The sequence below is a fragment of the Monodon monoceros genome, unplaced genomic scaffold (assembly GCF_005190385.1).
Source record: "Monodon monoceros isolate NGI ecotype Baffin Bay Population unplaced genomic scaffold, NGI_Narwhal_1 Super_Scaffold_8, whole genome shotgun sequence".
Taxonomy (NCBI): Eukaryota; Metazoa; Chordata; class Mammalia; order Artiodactyla; family Monodontidae; genus Monodon; species Monodon monoceros.
Genome location: NW_021703785.1, coordinates 62,167,210 through 62,185,562, shown reverse-complemented (window position 1 = coordinate 62,185,562; position 18,353 = coordinate 62,167,210). Strand labels below are relative to the sequence as shown.

General features: G+C 35.9%; 1 protein-coding gene and 1 long non-coding RNA gene across 7 annotated transcripts in view; one reads left to right on the top strand and one right to left on the bottom strand.

The window, feature by feature from the left end:
• TRPC4 (transient receptor potential cation channel subfamily C member 4) overlaps positions 1 to 18,353 on the bottom strand; it is a 157,536-nt gene that overhangs the window by 81,046 nt on the left and 58,137 nt on the right. For 5 of the 6 annotated variants that reach the window (XM_029209973.1, XM_029209972.1, XM_029209974.1 and 2 more), the window contains one exon: positions 5,492 to 6,010. The exons of the other annotated variant lie outside the window; for it this stretch is intronic. In XM_029209973.1, the coding sequence (XP_029065806.1) occupies positions 5,492 to 6,010 (519 nt within the window). The remainder of the gene's footprint in view (positions 1 to 5,491; positions 6,011 to 18,353) is intronic. 6 annotated transcript variants of the gene reach the window in all.
• The window catches only part of LOC114888106, a 61,066-nt gene that overhangs the window by 23,815 nt on the left and 18,898 nt on the right, over positions 1 to 18,353 (top strand). The window lies entirely within an intron of this gene.

Below are 18,353 nucleotides of genomic sequence, written 5' to 3'. Positions count from 1 at the left end.
GAATCACGAATCACCAAATTATAGCACAGGCATCATACATCCTAGAGGGTTTTACTGTATGTTTCTGTTTCCAAGAATTGAGACAAAAAACAACTAACCTTTATTGAGAAAAAATGTGAATATGCCTCATATGGTCGAAGAACAATGAGGGTAAGAGAAGTTTAAAAGCTCCCTCTTCTTCCCATGATTTATAAGGGATCTTGAGCAATACTTTATATTGTATCTCAAACCATTAGGTTTTGTTGAGAACAATTATGTTTCTGTTCCATAAAGTCCTAAAAGACAACCTATTGGGTTTTTGTATTTTCCAGGAAATATGTGGGTTGGGATAAGCTGTTAAATCCATAATTTCAAAAAGTGGTGACGCTTAATTTGGTTTCATGATGAGTGACAGAGAAGATATGAAACATTAAATAATGACCTAAATGAAAATAACCCTCAAATTTAAATGTTAATTTGGGGAAATCCCCTGGAGGTCCAGTGGTTAGGACTCCGCAGGGGGCACGGGTTCGATCCCTGGTCTTGGAACTAAGATCCTGCAAGATGCATGGCCCCCCCAAAATGTGAATTTTTTGCAAAAGGAGCAAAAGAGATTGTTCTTCATCACTGACAAATGAAACGATCAGATCTGAATAATGAAAAAGAGCTGATATTGCTACCCTTGTTTGTCAATCATCATGGAGTCAGAAGCACCAGTTTTATACAAAAAAGTAATTCACTGGAGGACCAAGAGAAGGTTTCTAATTCACCATGAAATTTTTCAAAGATAACTATCATTAACCTAATGTTTTTTAAAAATTTTATATTACATTGGACTATAGTTGGTTTACAATGTTGTGCTAGTTTCAGGTGTATAGCAAAGTGATTCAGTTATACATATACATACATCTATTCTTTTCAAATTCTTTTCCCATTTAGGTTATTACAGAGTATTGAGCGGAGTTCCCTTTGCTATACAGTAGGTCCTTGTTGGCTATCTATTTTAAATATAGTAGTGTATACATGTCAATCCCAAACTAACCTAATGTTTTTAGTTTATGTCTGCGGCAAATGAAGGCTACATTGGAAAGAGTTGTTTATCCTGCTGATGCAACGCATTTTTATTAGGTGAACAGAAGAATATACCTCTTTAAAAATAAATTCCTGAATTGTTTCCTTTTTGTATTTATTAAAGCAGTATCAAATACAAGCTATGTTTTATATCTAACTTAAAGTTAAAAATTGCTATTTTATGTTTTGGAAGATATACATTTATCACACTCTAATCAGTGCAGTTTAAAAGGCTGAAGTTATACCATGTTGTGGACATATGCAATTTCATATTTAATTGTGGAAGAAACAGAAACAATCATTTTCAGATATGAATTAGGAAAAGTGGTTGCATGTCATTAATTAGCTGTAAAGAAACTCATGGGGATTGAATTCCAAGCTCTAAAATCCTAGTGTTAAATTAAATGCCTAATGACCTGTCATAGTTCCGTCAGCCAGGCTGACAAGTCCTGAACAGGCATTTGCTTCATCCATTATCCAGTGGCAGGTGCTGAAATGTTTGGTCCCCAGGAGGGGCCTGGGCTGAGGCCTTGGGGAGCCTTGATCATCTTTTGCCTTTGCCTAGCAACAGCCGGTGTGGGCACTTGCTTGGAGGACAGAAGCAGGGCCCAGAAACTGGTCAATGAGTGTGCTCCGGAGAACAGAGGAAGAGGAAAGTAAGCTAAAGAAATGCTGTTTTTTATCCCTTTTACAAGTCTCTTAATTATTTACGTCACTCAGTGTAGCCTCATGTATCAAAACCCTACCATATGTCTGGCATTTTTGATGAGCTCTGCTATGATAACAGTTCCTGATTCTGAGGTGTAGCATGTAGCAGTCAGGTTCAAAGGGCATACATAATCAACCACCTAAAATATATTTAAAAAATGCAAGGCAGGGCTTCCCTGGTGGCGCAGTGGTTGAGAGTCCGCCTGCCAATTAGGGGACGCGGGTTCGTGCCCCGGTCCGGGAAGATCCCACATGCCGCAGAGCGGCTGGGCCCGTGAGCCATGGGCGCTGAGCCTGCGCGTCCGGAGCCTGTGCTCCGCAATGGGAGAGGCCACAACAGTGAGAGGCCACAACAGTGAGAGGCCCGCGTACCGCAAAAAAAAAAAAAAAAGCAAGGCAGAAGGACAAATTAAAATCAAGTGTGTAGTATATAATCTAAGTTACTTTTTAAAGCTGATAATGGAAGAATTAGAGCATGGACAACCCTAGGGTCTGAGATAAAGTTTATACATTTTTGATGAGAATGTCTTTTTAATATAAACAGTTTAGCATAATGATTATAACAATAGACTGTAAGAGGATAAACTTAAAAATTTTCCTATTAATTAATTTATTTATTTTTAGCAGTGTGTAAGTGTCATACCAAACTACCAATTCAAAAGTGCAATTCAACCCACGAGGCCTAGATAAATGTTCAGTACAAATATTAAAACATTTAATAATGAAGCTGCATTTGCTTCATAGCAAATGCACTTAGCTTTTTATACTGAGGGTCCATGAGGGGATAAGCAAAAACAATGATAATATCAGTAATTACTAAATATAATAGATAGCTCCTCTTCTGGACAAATATGCCAGGAAGTATGCCTAGATCTGGACTTGTATTGTCATGCTTCATCTTAACTACTGACCTATGAAGTAGGCAGTATTTTCCTATTTTAAACGTGAGAAAACAAAAACTTAAAGGATAATTGGTCTAACATCACATACCTGATTAGGAGCAGAAAAGAGGATTATATCCACTGCACAGGCTTCATGTGTTTCATAGGATATTTTATTTCAATGATACAGAGATGAGTTACTGGACACCAACAAAAAGACATCTTTCCAATAGTTCTTAGATGGCCAGAAATTTACCTGAAAGAAGGTGTGGCTACAGTATGCACACTTAGATGGAAAGTTTTTATCAGTTCTAATGCATGCAATGACTTGTAAGTTTCTTCCTTTTTTTTTTTTTCTTTGTGTATGATCCTTTTAACGTGTTGTTGGATTCTCTTTGCTAGTATTTTGTTGAGGATTTTTGCATCTATATTCATCAGTGATATTGGTCTGTAATTTTCTTTTTTTGTAGTATCTTTGTCTGGTTTTGGTATCAGGGTGGTGGCGGCCTCATAGAATGAGTTTGGGAGTGTTCCTTCCTCCGCAATTTTTTGGAAGAATTTGAGAAGGATGGGTGTTAGCTCATCTCTAAATATTTGATGGAATTCAACAAATTCCATCAAACATTTAGAAGCCATCTGGTCCTGGGCTTTTGTTTGTTGGAAGATTTTTAATCACAGTTTCAATTTCATTACTTGTGATTGGTCTGTTCATATTTTCTATTTCTTCCTGATTCAGTCCTGGCAAGTTGTGCATTTCTAAGAATTTGTCCATTTCTTCCAGGTTGTCTGTTTTATTGGCATAGAGTTGCTTGTAGTAATGTCTCATGATCCTTTGTATTTCAGCAGTGTCAGTTGTTACTTCTCCTTTTTCATTTCTAATTCTATTGATTTCTGTCTTCTCCCTTTTTTTCTTGATGAGTCTGGCTAATGGTTTATCAATTTTGTTTATCTTCTCAAAGAACCAGCTTTTAGTTTTATTGATCTTTGCTATTGTTTTCTTTGTTTTTATTTCACTTATTTCTTCTCTGATCTTTATGATTTCTTTCCTTCTGCTAACTTTGGGTTTTGTCTGTTCTTCTTTCTCTAGTTCCTTCAGGTGTAAGGTTAGATTGTTTATTTGAAATTTTTCTTGTTTCTTGAGGTAGGCTTGTATAGCTATAAACTTCCCTCTTAGAACTGCTTTTGCTGCATTCCATAGGTTTTGGATTGTCGTGTTTTCGTTGTCATTTGTCTCTAGGTATTCTTTGATTTCCTCTTTGATTTCTTCAGTGATCTCTTGGTTATTTAGTAACATTGTTTAGCCTCCATATGTTTGTGTGTTTTACATTTTTTCCCCTGTAATTCATTTCTAATCTCATAGCATTGTGGTCAGAAAAGATGCTTGATATAATTTCAATTTTCTTAAATTTACTGAGGCTTGATTTGTGACCCAAGATGTGATCTATCCTGGAGAATGTTCCATGTGCACTTGAGAAGAAAGTGTAATCTGCTGTTTTTTGGATGGAATGTCCTGTAAATATCAATTAAATCTATCTGGTGTATTTGTAAGTTTCATATTTAGTATTTTACAATCTTTAATCATGTGAAATTTTTCATCAATTTCTTCTAGTTGCATATTAAAATTATTCTAGTCCCTTAAAAAAAAAAAAAGAGCCCTGAGTCTTAAACACAATACCCTAAAAAAAAAATGAGTTGATACTAGTACATGTGATTTTAGAATCAGTGGGAATGCACAGGAATGAAGCTGTTTGCTTTGTTGTTCAGGGAAAAGATTGTTAATTACTTTTAGGCTCCCATGACAACTGGCCAAAGAACTACAGGAAAAACTCAAAGAAGCAAATTCAGGTATCTTCAATCTTAAGTATTTAGTAAGTAGCAATAGATAAAGCAGCCAGTGCTAATGTAGAATATTTAGAGCCAAGTTAAAAAAAAAAATGAATACATTTTTTTCAGAAGTTTCTTTTTCTCTTTCTTTTTCATCTTATATTACATGCATAGTTTTTTTCCAACTTTTGTTCTAGAACAATTACTATAATTCACCAATGGAAAGAAAACCAATATTTTCTGGAGGTAGAAGTAAATAGATTTTTGAGAACTTACTCAAAATCAGTGATGGAAACAACAATTACACTAGGTAATAAGTGTAATAGATCTGAATTTTCCTTATTTAATGTTCAAATCCATGGAAATCTAATGAAAAATTTATTACTCTTCTGCAATTTGCAATTGACTTCTTAACTTCTCATTCCCGACAAATCAAGAAACTAAGCCAGACATGAAGGAAGTTTTAGTATTTTCATCTGCTGTTGGACTAAAGGCTTTCCTTTATTAATAACTTCTAATAATGTATTTTATTAGGATCATACCTTATAATTTACTAAGAGCCTTCACACACATCCACTCATTTTACACTTCCTGCAAATCTGTGAGTAAAATATTTTATACATATAAAGAAATATATATATATATAAAATCAAATATAAAGTCCCTTAAGCAGATGAGAAAACCGAAACTCAAAGAGACCTGTGCGACCCTCTAAAGTAGCAAAACTTATAAATGGCAGAACCAGAACTCTTAGTGCAGAGATTCTAAAATTCATTAGTTTTACCATCACACACCATTAACTGTGTACATTTTAACACAGATGTCAAAAACCATCACTAATTATTAACCTACTTACCGCCCCTCTTCAATGTGTTTCATCATCCATAATCTGGCAAACAAGAAATATCATGCACTTACAGCTAAGCAGAAAATGCTTTAAACCCCCAACCTAATTTTGGAGTACCAGTTTCCCTCACTGCCATTTAAATTCTGTGGCATTTTGATGGATAAAGTCTGGCAAAACTCACCTCTTTCTGACGGTACTTAATGGCCAATTTGAGTCTCGCGAGGTCATTTCCACTTTGTTCTTCTAGGAGACTGTTGTCATCGCGGTAATTAAGAATGATTTCCAGCTCGCGGGAACTTCTTGTCTGATCCAGTAGGTCCTTAGCAAATTGTTTGCACTGTCGTGACAGCTCCTCATACTCTGACTTGAATTCATTTTCCACCTTACTCAGTTCCTGGAGCTCCCAACTTAACTGAAAGGCTGTGAGAAAAGGGTCTTCACTGGACAGGGCGATGAGAGAGGGGCTGGCCAGGGCCTTGTAGATGTTGAGTCTGGAGCGGGAGTGGCGGAGACTGTCCACATCCGAGCTGGACACGCATTCGACGCAGTTGCAGCGGACCTCGTGGGGTCTGGGCACCGAGACGCCTTTCTGAACCAAAAGTTTTATTATCTCGTAATTATTTGTATGGGCTGCCAAAATGATGGGTGTAATGTCTGGAGTGAATTCAGAGAACTGCTTATCAAGGAGTATGGGAGGCACCTAGAAAAAAGAAAGCAGAGGTCGTGAGTAGTAACGCATTTGCTCAAGCCTGTGAATTTAAACAACGCGCTATAGCAATGTTGAACAAGATTCATAAGTCTTTTGTCAGGTTTTTGGTTTTTTTGCAGGAGAGTTAGGGCTTTTTTCCCCTCAAAAGACAATAGAAAATTAAACAAAAACTAGCTCTGCAATAGAATGACACATTATTCTTTGTTCAATCCAAATTGTGACATTTCGTGATATCTTAAACTCAGTGCCTATGGAAACTCTTTGATAAAAGACTTCCTTGCTCCCAACTTATTTTCTGGCTGACAATCTTTGCTTTTCTTCCCCAGTGATATGGGCTCCATAAATAATAAGAAAGATGCTACAAAATAGTTAATGATTTGTTTTAAACCCAAGATCTTCCTCTGCAATAGAAGGTTTTAAATTCTTCAGTCAGGTTTTTGCTTGTTTGTTTGTGTTTTATCTTCTGCAGTCCTAAGATCCACCCTGCGATTACAGGTGGCAGTGGAACGCAAGAGTGCTAGCCCCTCTGCTTTCTGTTTTCATCCATTCCTTTATGGTATATTTTCCAGATGACAAGAGGTGCCCCATTCTAACATCGCTGTTATTAGAAATAAATGCTTCCTGTGGAAGAGCCTTAAAAACATTATGCTAAGTGAAAGAAGCCAGTCACGAAAGATCACATATTGTATGATTCCATTTTTATAAAATATGCAAAATAGGCAAATCTGTATACGGAGGAAGTAGTGATTGCCTAGGCTTGGGGGTAATGGAAGGGATGGGAGGTGACTGCTAAAGGACACAAAGTTTCTTTTGAGGGTGATAAAAATGTTCTAATATTGTAGTTATGGTTGCACAACCCTGTGAATATACTAAAAATCACCGAATAGTATACTTTAAGTGGGTGAATGTTATGGTATGTGACTTATATCGCAATAAAGCTATTAAAAAAGAAAAAAATAAGAAAGAAATGCTTCCCAATGAATCAGGTCACCAATGCGCTTATGAACAATTTCCTTTGGGTTATACTCTAGGAATGGTAATGACAAAAATAATTTAATAGGCACTATTTAGTAGGCCTAAAGCACATCCACCCTCACTATTCATTATTCACATTTTAGAGACATGGTCTCTCGCTGAGTAAGTGGGAATCCTGCTATTTGAACCTAGGTCCATCTGTCTGACACTCAGGCCTGTACGTACTGCACTACACCCTGCTGCTTTACAATTTTTGGTTTAGTATTTCTTCCTGCTGGTGCAAAGTCATAGAGGCCTCTATGAAAATAAATGCTACATAAGGACAAGTTAAACAGGCATGGCAGAGCAGAAAAAGTGATGACACGTCACATTAAAATATGCTGCTGGTCAAATATGATTAAAACCACAGAAAGATCAAAAGAAACAACTATGTAGAGAAAAACGAAAGTCATAGGAAACTTCAGTAGCACTACTTTTAAGCAGAGGTGTTATCTTTATATGAGAATAATTAAACTCAAATGCTTTTAATTCATCTGGCCATTTTGAATATCCATTTATTTCATAAGACACACACACACACTATATATATACATATTTTTAAGATATTCAGTATTTTATTTAATTTTTTAGAGGACAATTTATGTATTTCCCCCACCCCTTCCTTTAAGTTAGTGTGACAATTTTCCACAATAAAGGACTTAAAGGAAGCTTTGGTCAAGAATGGAATGAAATAGCAAAACAAAACTCAAAAAAACCCCAAATCACTACTGCTTTTTAAAAAACCCCATCACTTTCACCAGTTATATTCAAACAAAACACATAAACTATATATACTTAACAGACAGCAGTCTGCTGGGACTCTGACAGGTCAGCCTAGCAGGCACATGTGATTGTTTATCCAGGTTCCAGAGGGTAAGTAAGCATTGCATTGAAAAATAACAATAAAACAAAAACACTTAAACAATTGCCTGTTATTGAGTGCTAATTACACACCTGAATCAAGTATTACATGGAGTCTGAAAATTGGGGGTTTTCTTGTTCTTCCATCACTTCTAAGTTTAGTAATTGGCATTCTTCTGTATGTACAACTTTGCTCTCTTCTCCTCTTAATTATTGAGTATTACTAATGAACCCATGGATTCTTCCTTTATTTTATTCAATATATTTTGATTCATTGCAATAATTATTCATTTTGAACTTGTTATTGAGGTATAGCATACATACATACAGTAAAATGCACAGAGATCAGTGTACATCTTGAAACCTTTTTTAAAACGTGAACACACCTGTGTGACAAGACACAGACAAAAATCTAGATGAGGACTTCCCTGGTAGCGCAGTGGTTAAGAATCTGCATGCCAATGCAGGGGACACGGGTTTGAGCCCTGGTCCGGGAAGATCCCACATGCCCCAGAGCAACTAAGCCCGTGCACCACAACTACTGAGCCCGCATGCCACAACTACTGAAGCCTGCGTGCCTAGAGCCGGTGGTCCACAACAAGAGAAGCCATCGCAATGAGAAGAAGCCCATGCACCACAACAAAGGGTAGCCCCCGCTTGCTGCAACTAGAGAAAGCCCACGTGCAGCAACGTAGACCCAATGCAGCCAAAAATAAAATAAATAAATTTATAAAAAATAAATCTAGAAGAGTTCCTGCACCCCAGGGACCTCCCTCTTGTCACCTCCCAGTCATTCCATTTTGTAATCACAAATCTAACTGCTGTCACCACAGATTACTTTCGCATTCTTTTTAACTTTATATAAGCAAATTAAAGTATGTACTTTTTATGTCTAGCTTTCTCCATTCCACATTAGCTCTTTGAAATATATTCATATTGTTAGTAGCAATCGTTTTTGTTACTTCAATTCTGCATAATATTCTGGTTTATGAATATAGCACAATTTATTTACCATTCTATTTTTGATGATATTTCTGTGGTTTCCAGTCTGTGGCTATTCAGAATATTGCTCCTATGCACATTTTTGTCCATGTCTGTTGGTCTTGTATCTAGCAATGGAATTTCTGGGTCAAACAATTTTCTGAAGCAGTGATACCAATTTTCATGCCCACCACAAATTATACTTGGTATTCCCAGTTATTTATCTATCAATCTATCTATCCATCTATTTATTTACACCACTCAACTTGTTAAGCAATCATTTTGAATTGGATTATTCATTATTTATTATCAGGGTTGGGTATTGAGTTTGTCTAAGGCCTTTTATACTTCTCTGAGGATAATCATAATTATTCTCCTTAGTCCTAAAAATATGGTGCATGTGCACACAAGCCCACACACCTGCATACACACACACACAGTATAATACTATGCAAATGGTTTTAGCATAAAAAATTAGTAAATTCCCTAAGGAGAGTATGAATAAAGCAAAAGGGAAATGAATTTAGAGAAGACATTATTTTTACTTGGTAGAATTAGAAAAGGATTTTAGGAGGAATTTAAACTTAACATTGGTTGGAACTAACAATGTAGAAAAGTTACAGGAAAAATGACAACAAGAAGAAAATAAGAAAGATGGATTCATAGCAAATACTTTCTTTAGAGTATGGGATAAATCATATAGAGATAAATAATCATAAAATGCGTCAGTGTAGATCAGGGCAAGATGAGGGAAGGTTTTGAATCGCATTATTTTGTAGACATTGGTGGAATCATACAAGAATTGAACCAGGAGAGTGATGGAGTAATTCCAAAGTATTAACATCACGCTAGCATATTTTGATTCTTGAATTAAGAGGCAGATGGGTAGAGGCAGATAATGGAGCCTGGTAACGAGTGCAGTCTGAACTAGGGTTGTAGCAATGGAAAAGGAGAGGCTGTGCATATGACCCATCAAGCGGTGCTGGGGGTGTGAGAGAGAACAAGCACAGGATAGAACAATTTGAAGCAAAGATATCAGAAAATAAGAGAGGTCTAGTCCAGATGCCCGGAGATACCTTCCAGTTCAGATTTCACTTTCTTTAATGTCTACTTTTCTGGGAGGGAAAGCTGGTCAACAGAACTAAACAATTCAGAGTTCCATTACAGAATGGCCATGTGCTAATGGCACATTTGCAAAATCTTGCCCTGAAAGGGGACTTTCAGAGAAGTCCTGAATCAAATAAGGGCCAATGAGCTTTCCCCTCTCTTCGGTCTGTTAGCTGGTTATGAATAACAATTGATAAAAGGCCACTTCTTACTGACTTCATTGGAAAGATGAGAGTGCCACCCACATGACCTCTTGCCTTGGAAGATGGTGACATTGAAGACAGGAAGAGGGCAGCAAGCTGAGAGACTGCTGTTTGCTGAGCTCCCGCAGCTGAGAAATTTATCTGTTTAGTAGCCACTTTGCTATCTACTAAATACTCAGAAACTTAAAGAAGTCTAAAATATAAGGCATTTGATCTCAGAAACATTTAGAAAATGCAGAAAATGGGCTTGCTCCCTCTTTTTCATGCTTCATTCACCAGTCTGTTTTCTGTCTCCATCCTGTGCTTCGCTTTCCTTCTGTGGGGCCAACGTTACAAGTGAAAAGCATATTTTTCTAGCATTAAAATAAATAAATAGGTCACTAGAAGTGCTTGGTAGCTATTACCTAAAAATGGTTTTGATAGAAATATTGTATTTTTCCAAATTTTTCAAATTTGCCATTTGGCATATTTAAGGATAGATATAAAGATCATGAGGATAACCCTGTAGATAAAAATCACACTATGCTTGACTTATTTTAGCTGAAGTAAACTCTACAGACATAAAAACACTACTCCCAGGCAAACATACATGCATGAAAATGTATACTCACATTACTCGTAAACAAACAATACACTCCACCGTTTAACAAATTCCAACTGATTGAATTATACAGTTGACCCAGTAATCTACAACTAAGTAGAAGAGGCAGTTAAAAGAGGATCTGGAAACCAAATTCATGTCCCTGTTTCTTACGTTGCGTAGCTGGAAGTTTGCTCTGGCTTTTCTTCTGTCTAAGATTTATGAATGAGTATTTGTTCAACGTCTTTTTCTCAGCCTTATCATAACATTACTTACATTATTAACTGAATCATTTTCATGTCACACAGCATTCACAATGACTGACCTACACATAAGCTAATTAACACCCATTAATCAGTTTAAGTGATTAACTATTAACCCATAAACTGCTAGCTTTTCTCAAATTCAACCAAATGCTTTACCTTGAAATCACTCGGCACCAGTCTGAGGCATATGTGACATCTTACCCAAATATAGAAATGTCTCTTTGTGACTAACATATACATTTTTGAACTATTAATCCTGAAGTATACATTTCTAGAAGAGAAATTCATCCTGGAGTGACATTCAACCAATTTAAAAGAATTCATTCCCTTGCATTCAGCATTTATTAAACTGGGTTGTATAAACTGAGTAAAAGAAATTTACTTATATAATATTATTTGATGTATCCTAAATTATTAAGACTAAACAGGTCCATATTCTAATCTGGCTGTTCTCAATTTGTTATATTATCTTGTGAAAGTCCCTTAATATTTCTGTTATATGAAAGAGGTTATCCCCTGTAACATGAAATTTCTATGACTCAAAAACTATTTTTATACTCCAGTTGATAGCACAGTAAGTGAAAATTTATGAGAATTTTTTTTCAAGTACTTCAATAAAAATTTGTTAATATCTTCAGTTTCATCTTGCTTTTTAACTTTGTTTTTATATAATGTATTGAAACCTACATTTTTTGAAACTCAGGATTATGAATATCAAATTTACCTCTCTCAATCACCCAGACTACCTTTTAATTCAAACCAACATAAGGGAGTTTCAACTTAGAGTTATATTTAAAAATTAATTTAACATCAGTTACTTAGAACTTGAAATTTTCATAATTATGCACATACACACACATACCTATATACTCATACATGAACTTGCACAAAAATCCAAAACATGGGGAAAATACAATATTATGTTCTGAATAGGAAGACCTAATATCTTAATTATGTCAATTGTCTCAAAATAAATATGTGCATTTTATTCAGAATCTTTTTTACTTATGTTGTTTTGTTTATAACTTGATAAAACTATTTTATTAGTTAATATGGAGGAATATATGACCAAGTGTTTCAAAAATTATGATATGAAGGCTATGATCCAAGAAAATATAGCAAGAAATATAGGATCAGTTGAATAGAATTTTGACCAGAATTACTTCTTCTTTTTTTAAAAAAAAAAATTTATTTATTTATTTATTTTTGGCTGCTTTGGGTCTTCGTTGCTGCACGTGGGCTTTCTCTAGTTACGGCGGGCGGGGACTACTCTTCGTTTTGGTGCGTGGGCTTCTCATTGCGGTGGCTTCTCTTGTTGTGGAGCACAGGCTCAGTATTTGTGGTGCACAGGCTTAGTTGCTCTGCGGCATGTGGGATCTTCCCCGATCAGGGCTCGAACCCATGTCCCCTATATTGACAGGCAGATTCTTAACCACTGTGCCACCAGGGAAGTCCCCAGAATTACTTCTTATTTTATATGGGAACTTGATATGTGAAAAAGTAAAATTTCTATTCAATTGGAAATAGGGGTTCATTTATTGAAACAATTTTCTACCCCAAACAAAATTAGTGCATATCTCATTTCATAACAATAAATTTGAGATGGAGTAAATATTTAAATGTAAAAACAAAAAGCAACACAAGTTTAGAAAAAGAATTTTAAAAAATAGTTGTATAGCCCAAGGGTTGGGGAGAACTCTTAAAGCAAGATTGGAAACACAGAATATGGAAAACTACATATTTGATTTTACAGTTCTCAAGTAGAATGACCCAAGATTTTCACAGAAGAAAATCAAAACAAAACGAATGAACAAATATAACAAAACAGAAACAGAGTCACAGATACCAAAAGTATGAACAAGTGGTTGCCAGAGGCAAGAGGGTCAGGGGTAAGTGAAATTGGTGAGGGAAATTGAGAGGCACAAATATAATATACGTTATGAAATAAATGAATCACGGGGATGAAATGTACAGCATGGGGAATACAGTCAATAATAATGTAATAGCTTTGTATGGTGACAGATGGTAACTAGACTTATCATGGTCATCATTTTATAATGTTAGAAACATCCGTCACTATGTTGTGAACCAAGAGCTAACATAAGGTTGTAGGTCAATTATACTTAAAAACAAACAAACAGAAACCAACAACAAACCTATGGAAAAAGAGATCAGATTTCTTGTTACCAGAAGTAGGGGTTAGGGGGAGGGGGAAATAGATTAAGGCAGTCAAAAGGTACAACCTTCCAGTTACAGGATAAATAAGTACTAGCGATGTAATGTACAACATGATAAATATAATTGTCACTGTTGCATGTTATATATGAAAGTTGTTAAGAGAGCAAATCCTAAGAACTGTCATCGCAAGGAAGAATATTTTCTTCTTTTATTTTGTGTCAATATGAGATGATGGATTGTGATCATCATTTCACCATTATGTAAGTCAAATAATTATGCTAAATGTTATCATAAACGTATATGGTGCTGTATGTCAATTTTATCTCAATAAAACTGGAAGGAAAAAAAAGGTCAGAAACGTGAATGATCTTTCTCATTAATAGACAGGGAAAGGAAATATAAAATAATAATGAACTACAATTATTTTGCCAAATTTAAGGAGCTGATGCATCCACATTCATCAAAAGCAAGAGGAATGCAAATTATTAACAGCCTTGCTGGAAAGTTTCTGGCACTTACATAAATTCTAAGCACCATAGTCTTAGTTAGGGAACCCTCCCTACAGAAAATCAGGCACCTTGAGACTATGTATTTATATCATCATTGTTTGTCATGATAGAAACTTGGGTATCACCTGAATGTTTTTCGAAAGAGAAAGGTTGAACAAATTGTGGAATATCTCTACGTGAAATATTATGATGCTATTGAATATTTGAACTTGAATGCATGCTGTATGTATCAATTTGGAGGGTTGCCCCTGAGGTCTCGTTTTGCCGTGTTGGAGAGTTGTAGCATAGCTATTTACATAAAGCCTCCTTATTTTAGGTTCTTTAAACATTAGTTAACTTTATATCAGAGACTGTGTTTGGTATTACCTAATTATATCGTAACTACTTTATTTGATATACAAAGACCTCTATAATCATGTCCCACCCTGTGTATTCAAATCTAAATTGTACTCCACCCTGACAGGCATCCCATGGCCCAATCATTTCAGTGTCAAACTTTCCATTCATAGTTTTCTTGTTGACTTCTGCCTATTCCCTCCCACTTATCAAATTCTACCAAACCTTCAAGACCCAACTCAAACCTTATGATTTCTATGATGCCCTTTAGTAAAACTGAACTGTTATTAACCTGGCATTTTTTTCTTTAAATGGAGGCAGGCGAAAGGGAAGGTGCTGTTATTAGCTTTTTACAAGAAGAGATAAATATCAATGTTTTAAAAGAGGAGTTTGTAAAAAAACTAAACTAAAATAAAAAGACGAGTTTGTGGGAAAAGTGAAGAATGAGAGTGCAGGTTATACAATTGATGATTCTCTTATCTCCTTTAAGTGCGCTCATACAAACTATTTATAATAACTTTACTCAAACCTTGGTCAGTGATACATCCAGCATATAAATATAAATAATGTAACATTAATAACTATTTCTACTCTCTTAAAGTTAATATTCATTTTAAATTGCATTGATTATATATTTTTATGGTAAGCCTATTTCAAGTCTGCTTTGAATTAAAAATACCAGCAAATAGATATAGTTTGTATTGATTTAAATAGGTGTAGGACGCACATAGTGAATGTACTTCTACAATAACTTGGATAACAGATTTATCTTAGAACTATGAAGCACACTTGAACCAAATGAACAAGGATCTGGCAAAAATCATTTCAACTCAGTGATACTGTTAACACAAATATGCTTGGAGTCTGACTACAGTGACACAAGTAACAACTAAGATGTATGAAGCACTTATGTGCCATGCTAGGAGCTTTTCATGCCACATCTTAGTTAATCTTCAAAATCATTTTTGGAAATAGGTGTTACTGTAATCCTCTTTTGACAAATAGAATAGGCCTTAGAGAAGTGCAATAGTTTGCCCATGGTCACACAGAAATCCGTGCAGCTTGACTCCTGGGTCTAAATTCTTCATCAATAAACTATATGTCTTGTAAGTAAGGCAGCTGTGAGGTCCTGGAAATAGCTCAGGCATCAAGAGTGAGCATTCCATCCTGCCTCACCCATTTTCAGTTGTGTGAGAATGACAAAGCCAGTTAACTTCTCCACATTTCCAGTTTCCCATTTTGAAATCTGGACATTCATTCAAGATATTTCTCCTTGTGGAATAAGAACTGGAGAAATATATGTCAAAGGCTTCTCAAAGTTAATACACACAGGGCTGCAGTGAAGATTTCATGTTGCAGGGCAACATGAAAGCATGTGGTATCTACAAATCACTAAATAACAGGAAGGGACTAGTGTTATGTGACAAGCCAAAGATTGTTAGGAGAAAGCATAAAACAGTCTTGTTCAGTTTTGCCAGATTGATTTGTTTCTCCTCACATAAACACAATCCCAATTATAGTGCTTGATTCATCTGAAAAGTAGGACAATTATTTCCTGGTGGGCCAGTTTCATCAGTGTAGATGTCAAAGCTTGGAGCGTGTACTTTTCAGGACTGAAAATTTAAACTGTGTATCTCCTAAAATGGCATAGACTCTGTTGTATACTGCTATAGATATACCATAAATAATAGCTATTAAATATCATTTGCATCTTGGATAAAGAACTGGAGAAATCTATTTCGACTCCTAGGGCGACATCAAACAAACAGCAACTTTAAATCACCACCAGCTTTGTCTAGGTTTAATCACTAAAATAATGAGAGGATTGCTATCACTGACTCCCAGATTGTTTAGTTCACAGACATCACTTTTATTTTTAAAACTCTCTCTCTTTATATCTGTTACATTGAAGGAGAATCTATTAAATGATATCCAAGTGAAATCTTTTATTGGTAGAGAACGTAGCTCAATGGGCCAAGTGTATACTTAATTTTATAAGAATTACACAAATTCTGATCAGAGATTCTAATCTTAGTTTCTCTTGACAGTGTTTATCACGGTCCCTTGTTTTTGAAAGTCCCCAGTCCTTTGACTTCCATAACTGGGTAGTGTATTGACTCAAATCCTGGCTGCCCCACTAATGGTTTGTAGCTTTGGAAACATTATTTAACCCCCTAAACTTCAATTTTCTCATCTATAAAGTGGAGATTATTATAGTCTTTACCTCATAGGGTTTTTTTAAGGATTCAAAAAGAAATACAGAATAATAATTAATATGAAAGTGTTTTGTATCAGTACATAATGTTTGATAAAACAAAATCTAGTGTAATTACTATAATTATCTTCATCAGTATCATCATTTTCTCTGGTTGCTTTTTCTCAGTCTCACTCACTGGGGACCCTTCTCCTATTCATCCCTTGAACACTGTTTCTTTAGGGATCAAACTTAAGCCCAGTGTTCTTCTCATTCGGCATATATGTACTCCCTGAAGGTTGGCTGTTCTCATGTCAAGGATAGTCTATATGTGTCAATATTTATTCTTCCAGCCTCCAGCTATTCATTAATACTTTGGGGCACCCATTTTATTCCGGTCACTCTTCAAAGCTTGGGGAATACAGCAGTGAACAGAACAGACAAAACCCTCACCTTTATTCTAATTGTATTCTAGAAAGAGAGGGGAGGGAAAGACACAACATGAATGAACAAGTGGATGCATAAATCAATGAATGAAGAAATCTCAAACAGTAAGGGCCATGGAGAAAAGTACAGTGGAGTAAGAGGAAATAAAGAGTGTCAGAGGCAAGGAGAGGCTGCTGCCCTATGTAGGGTGACAGGGAAGTCTTACTGCTATGATGACATTCGAATAGAAGGCTGAGGAAATTTAGAGAGCAAGCTAAGCTTACATCTAAGGGCAGAGCATTCCTGGAAGAGAGAGCAGCAAGTGCGAAGATCCTGAAGCATGAGTATAATTAGAGTATTTGGCCAATTTAATGGAAGGACAGTTTTCTAGATTAATGGTTCATGCCATGACTTGCATAAACTTTCTAATTATTTATAATATTATGTAGATTACATTTTGGTTTTATGTAGACAAATTAGCTGAATATGTTTTTTATTTCTTCTAGTCTTTATATCTTTTATTTTTACTTCTTTTTTGGTTATTCAAAATAGAACCTCCAGTAGAGTGTTGTACGGAAGATCAATATTGAGAATCTTTATTTTGTTATTGATAGTAACATGAATGTTTTTAATATTTCACTATTCAGAATAATATAAGATGTAGGTTTTGGGTAGACTTAATCAAGTTAAGGAAAGTTTTTTGTCTATTTCATTCTTGGTTTGTATCCTAGTGTATCCTAATGGAAAAACATGCTGATCCCAAAGGCCATGAATGAGGAGATGCAAATTGAAAATATGCAACCAGCAGTTGAGGCTAAGAAGATATTAGAGGCTACAAGTTAGTAAGGCTGTGCTGGGTAGTATTCTGAATGTCTGGCTATTATGAAGTGGGTGTGAGGTTGGATCGGTTACCTTGAAAGGAGCAGAAGAGATAAAGCTGAGTTGTCAGGTGACCTTGGCTCATCCACTGTCTATCAGTGTGGCCTCCAGCACATCATTCACCAGCTTCACTTTTAGCGATAACAGCATTGCCTGTTTACCCACAGAATCAAGCCACCTTAATATGATGAAAGAACTTTGACAGAGTTGGAGTGATTCATAAATGTAAAGAGGAAAAAGTACCCTTTACTTTTATGATATTAAAAATGAAAACAGACAATTATTACAATTGTGGCTTTTTTTTCCTATTAATAATGGGAAATCAAATTTAAGAATACTGAATAAAATTTTAGATTTCATTTATGAACCCTAAAAGAATGGGCCTGTTGAATGGGTATAAGATTCCTAAATTTTATATCCCTTTCATTAATTACTATAATGGTAACAACTCTGTATTTATGCCTAACCTGCCCATATATTTAATAACTTCTTTCTCGTTCACTGCCTTTTCCTGTTGTGATGTGCAGGTGCATTACGATCTTTTTTTTTTTTTTTTTTGGCGGTACGCGGGCCTCTCTTTGTTGTGGCCTCTCCCGTTGAGGAGCACAGACTCCGGACGCGCAGGCTCAGCGGCCATGGCTCACGGGCCCAGCCGCTCCGCGGCATGTGGGATCTTCCCAGACCGGGGCACGAACCCGTGTCCCCTGCATCGGCAGGCGGACTCTCAACCACTGTGCCACCAGGGAAGCCCCACATTACGATCTTTAAGACAAGCATTGACTTTTCCCTATTACAAAAGC